The 5,549-nt window shown below is 35.7% G+C and overlaps 1 protein-coding gene across 1 annotated transcript; it reads left to right on the forward strand.

Annotated features, from left to right (window-relative positions):
- The first annotated feature begins 1,283 nt into the window (after nucleotides 1–1,283).
- On the forward strand, nucleotides 1,284–1,796 carry LOC110945069. The gene has a single exon (XM_022186708.1). The coding sequence runs from the start codon at nucleotides 1,284–1,286 to the stop codon at nucleotides 1,794–1,796; it is 513 nt and encodes a 170-aa protein (XP_022042400.1).
- Nucleotides 1,797–5,549: the final 3,753 nt, after the last annotated feature.

Genomic DNA, 5,549 nt, shown 5'->3' on the forward strand with positions numbered 1-5,549 from the left:
AGTGGTTCATCAGATACTAATATTGTAAAATCATTTTTGATTATTTGTCAATTTACAAGTAGTAAGCTGAGAACATAAATTTGCCAAATTATAAATTTGAGAAATTTATTGTGTGGTAGAGATTGTGCAGGTATGAAATCTAAGAAGCGCCAGCTTCTGATTCCTGAGGATTTTGCATTTAGAGAAAGTCAGGTTTCAATCCTGAGCAAAGTATAAGCCAGGTCACGATCTTGAACCTGCCAATCCAGACTGCGATCCCAGCTTATCGAAAGGGGTAGTCTGTAAATGTTAAGTGCCAGGTTACGATTCTGGAAGCCTGTTATTCACACAAGCTGCTGATGCTAATAAACTTAAAGTATCAAGAGATCTGATCAAGAGAATTAGAGAAAAGCAAGAGCCAAGTTCAGATCCTGGTAAAAAAGAAAGGGGAGTCTGATGGTGCTGATAGAGAAGAGAAGAAAGAGATTTGAGGATGCTTTACAATGTCAGATACTTTGAAGAGAAGCCCGAAGGCTGATAAAGACTGAAGATGTTGAAGACTCGACACTGAAGACTCGTCAACATTCGAGGGGGGAGTCTGTTAGTGCATGCGTCTGTCGACTTCGTCTTCAATCGAGTCTTGTTCTTAGAATATTAAATCAGGGCACGTAGTTCGAGAATATAGTTAATTCAGCTTGAAAGGTATAATTCCGCTTGAAAGAGCTTGCATGTAATTCCGCACGGAATTAGATTCCGCTTGGAATTCTAACTCCGCTTAGAACCATTTCAAACGGAATTATAGGCCTATAAATACCATTCAAGCAAAATCATTTGTAACAATTCCGGTTTCAGTGCCGAACTGCTGCCGAAGTGTCGTCTCACTGTATATTGTCATCAAATCAATCAAATCGACAGTTAAAGTGTATATCTTGCTGAATTGAGCTCATTACGTCTGTTTCCGCCTTTCGTTTTGAGTATAAACTCTTCTGATCGACTCGTTTGGGTCCGTAATCGATCCTACACATCCTCAAATGGATGGTCAGAGCGAAAGGACCATTCAGACGCTAGAGGATATGCTGAGAGCGTGTGCGATTGATTTTGGTGGAAGTTGGGATACTCATTTGCCCTTGGCAGAGTTTTCTTACAACAATAGTTAACACGCCAGCATAAAAGCCGCTCCGTTTGAAGCCCTATATAGAAGGAAGTGTTGATCACCGCTCTGTTGGGCTGAAGTTGGCGAGAAGCATTTGCTCAGACCCGAGATTATTCAGGAGACCACGGACAAGGTTGTCCAGATCAAGAATATGTTGAAGGTTGCCGCGGATCGACAGAAGAATTATGCAGATAATCGAAGGAAACCGCTAGAGTTTCAAGTTGGTGATAGAGTTATGTGGAAGGTATCGCCATGGAAGGGCGTTGTGAGGTTTGGGAAAAGGGGAAAGTTGAGCCCGCGCTATCTAGGTCCCTTCGAAGTCGTCTCTCGAGTTGGACCAGTCGCGTATAGGCTCAAGTTAGCAAAGGAGTTGAGTGGATTCCATGACGTATTTCATGTCTCCAACCTGAAAAAGTGTCTGTTTGATGAGACACTAATTATACCCCCTGGAGAGGTTCAAGTGGACGATAAACTGAGGTTTATCGAAGAACTAGTGGAGGTTCAGGATCGGAAAACCCAGCTCAGGAGGAGTAAGATAGAGTTGGTTAAGGTCCGTTGGAATTCTAAGCGTGGACCAGAGTTCACTTGGAAGCGACAGGACCAAATGCAACAGAAATACCCTCATATTTTCCCACCGAGTGCGAAAACGAAACCTGTAAAGTAGAATTTCAGGGATGAAATTCTCTAAACAGGGGGGAGATTGTGACACCCAGCCTCTCAGGCCATACCGAATAATAGTAATCTGTGTAGTAAACATGTAACATGACCATTTGTGACTGACTGTGATGTTATATATGATATTTGATTAGTTGGTAAATTTAGATGTGTATAAAAACTTTGTTGGCAACAATAAAACTAACGCTTCTCGAACGTTTAAAATGCGAAACGAACGTCGGTGACCACCCGATCAGTGTTAAAATCCTAAAAATAGCCTGTTATGATTTGAATAATAGTTTTAATCATATCCGTGTGGAAAAATAATTTGAAACGCTAAGAAAATCTATTTTTCGAGCTTGAGCACGTACCGCGCGAAGAAAACAAAATACCGTCAACGCAGCCAGTCAAGGCAACTGGTAATTATTTCAGTAATAATTTTAAGTGATTAATATATAGAATGATAAAAATAATTTAAAACGCACTAAAACGGGAATAAGACGCTAGATAAAATACCCGGTATTCAATTAAATACTTGTTTTTGAGCTAATTTATAAATAATATATATATGTATATATGTGATGTGTGAGAGAGGTGGGAGGTGGCGGCATTTTGGGCTACCAAAACCCTCTTGAAAGTTGCATTTGGGACATGTGTCATGCATAGAGAATGGAGCATAATTATTAATACTCAAAATACCTTCCATAAACTCATAATTCCCAAGATCAAATTCAAATTCACTCTCTCTCTCTCTTCCCTTGTTCACTCACGGCCGAACACACCCTAACCACACTACCATTTCAATTTCAAAATCAAAACATGAAGAATCAAGAGCTAATCAAGGTGATTTCAAGCTTGTAAGAAGGTTTGGAAGTGATTTCAAGCAAGTTTCAAGCAAGAACAAGCCTCATATCACCATCTCTTGTCAAAAACCCATCTAAAATCTTGAAGGTATAATATATTTCATTTAACATTGTTCTTGATTCATATTGATAAAGAAGATAGTAAAAGTTTCTCTTCATTCTTGAATCTAAACATTAACTTGAAACTATCAAACAAATAAGTTTTGAACAAAATAAAAATGGGTATGTGTATGTATGTGTAAATGGCCGAAAGTTATGTAGGTGTATGTGTTTAGTTGTGTTTTGATTTTTGTTTAAAGATCTTTGATTGATTTGAGTTAAATCTTGAAAGATAAGTACATGCATGTGTTGAAAAGGTATCACATAAGAAGGTTCTAAAAAGGGTCATGTGATTTATGATGAATATGATGAAAAGTGAACTTTTGGAAGTTCATATGTGTGTATATGTGTGCCGTATATATATGTATATATGTATGCATGTATGACAAAGTTGTTGTGTAATCATAAAAGTGAAGGATCTAAGTATGAATTAACATGAATGATTGAAGGATTAAAGTGTTATGTATGATATTTGAAAGAATAAGATGTTAGTAAGGTTTTGATGTATTGAGATCATATTAAATGATACAGTTGTGATATGAGCATATTAGATGCATATACTTAGACATGCATGATGATATATGATCTTAAAAAGGTGATCTGAATATGATTGAGTAAACATCCGTTATGAGCAGATTATAAACACTAAAATGAGGTTATTTTAAAGTATTTAGTGAGTTATAACTTTGTCATAATGTTTGCTAGCTTTGCATGTTGTACATGGTGCATTAAAAGTTGTAAAATACGTGAAATCGCATGATTTATGTGACTTATACAAAAACTGCACTAATCTGATTATAACTACTATTTTAATCAGTAAATAACATGTATTGTGTTAAAATATCAAGTCGTTTTGAGTTGGGATTACTATAGTAACGTTTAACGCAAAACTATGCGTTAAAACGGTCAAAATCGGCTTTTCGAGCGATTTTTATAAAACTGATTTAGATTAGTAAGTAAACTGATATTTTTTGTTTAAAAATGAGTATTTTAACAAATTTTAAGTTTACTTGGTGTTTGGTTGGTCATACGTGACTTCTGACGCCCGAAAATGTTACCGAATCGCTAAAATACGCATTTTTCAATGTACACTAGTGTGGGTAAAATTTTGGGTAAACGTTATGTGGCAAAATGTGTTATGCGATTTAAACATAAGAATATGAAAATATGTTAAGTTTTTAACATGATGTTAGAAATCTAGCTTACGCATGTATGCATGTACGTTTGGTGCGGTAGAAACAAGGAAAATTGTGTTAAACGTGAAACTTGTTTGTCGAGCATGAAATTTGATACATATACGATATTTTATGTATATTTTCTTTAAAAATGACAAAATAGATAAGTTAGCAATATTTCACGTGTTTCGGTGTTAAATTATATGAACGTTTATGTATATATATTTCGTCGCGCAAACCATAGATATATTGCGTATAAACGAGAGAGTTAACGGATTTACACAATAATGGTCACCAATAAAATCTTTCAAGTTGCAAAATCATAAAAATATATATATATGGACTCATATATATATTAACATGCCAACATAATCAAAAATGATAACTTTTCGAGAAAATCTCAAAGTTATGTGATAGTTCTAAGAAACGGAGAAACTTGGGATTTTTGCGTTATGTATATTGATTTAGAATCGTTCCTATATTAGGATGTGTAGAAATTCAATCTTTGGGATTGCGCTATTAAAATACGCACCCAAAGGTGAGTGTCACTAAACCCCTCTTTTTACTGCTTTGTATATATATTTTCGGGGTAGAACACGTCAAAAAAAGGGTTTAATAATGTTTTTGAAATAAAACATACCTTTGAATATAAAATATACATTTTTGTTGAAAATATATGAAATTTGATAAGTCATACGTTTCAAAGTGAAAACTTTTTTGATGAATGAATGCCGGAAATTGGGATGATACGGTATTTCCTAGGCGAAACATGACCGTATAGTTGGGACGGATGTCGGCCTGGGTCTTGAATGATGTAGATTCAGGGGATTCATACAACATCTTGTATTAAATTGTCATATTAGTAGGATATATATATTGTACGTGAGGCAGACATCATGTTGTTCTTTAAGAGGACCCTGCGCCCATGATGTCGTTTAATCATTTAAGTATTGCACGCGATGAATTGTTGGTAGATCTATCGGGTTGACAACCCCATCGTGACCGGTCGCCCCGTGTCAAGTCAAACGACGAATTGATATTCTGTTTGTTGTCTAGCTTTGATTATCCCTGCATGGTTAATATATAGTTCGTATCGTCTAGGTAACATATGAGTCTGAAAATTGACGCAATAATTTAATATACAAAACCTGGGCAATATTAATGTTGTCGGATTGATGAACCGATGGATGGCCCATGGATTTTATTAAGGAAGTAAAATGGACTTTCTAAAAGTATATGGATGTTTTCAAATAAACACCTAATCATAAAGTTTTCCTTGGAATAATATTGGTTGTATGTGAATATGTGAACTCACCTTCCCTTGTGTTGACACTTGATTTTAACGTGTTCTACAGGTACTTGAGTTCGGCTTCGGGAAATCATGGCGTATCTTGTGTTTGATGATGCAAGTTGTTTTGTTTAAATATGTTGGACAACTTTTCAACTATCTGGGACATTTGTAATAAGATCCGCGTGGATCAAAACAACTTAACTTATGTGGTTGTGTCGTGACCTTTAAAATGTAATGTTTAATACTTATGTTTTAAAATATGTCAAAATGTCCAACAAATGAGTGCATCGTCCGACAAGGTATAAATGTGCACCAACTTCCGTCACCACTACGTT

Source organism: Helianthus annuus, chromosome 11, assembly GCF_002127325.2.
Source record: "Helianthus annuus cultivar XRQ/B chromosome 11, HanXRQr2.0-SUNRISE, whole genome shotgun sequence".
Taxonomy (NCBI): domain Eukaryota; kingdom Viridiplantae; phylum Streptophyta; class Magnoliopsida; order Asterales; family Asteraceae; genus Helianthus; species Helianthus annuus.

Bases quoted from the DNA above. Each gene is read 5' to 3' on its own strand.
- LOC110945069 (XM_022186708.1), top strand. From the start codon at position 1,284: ATGTTGAAGGTTGCCGCGGATCGACAGAAGAATTATGCAGATAATCGA.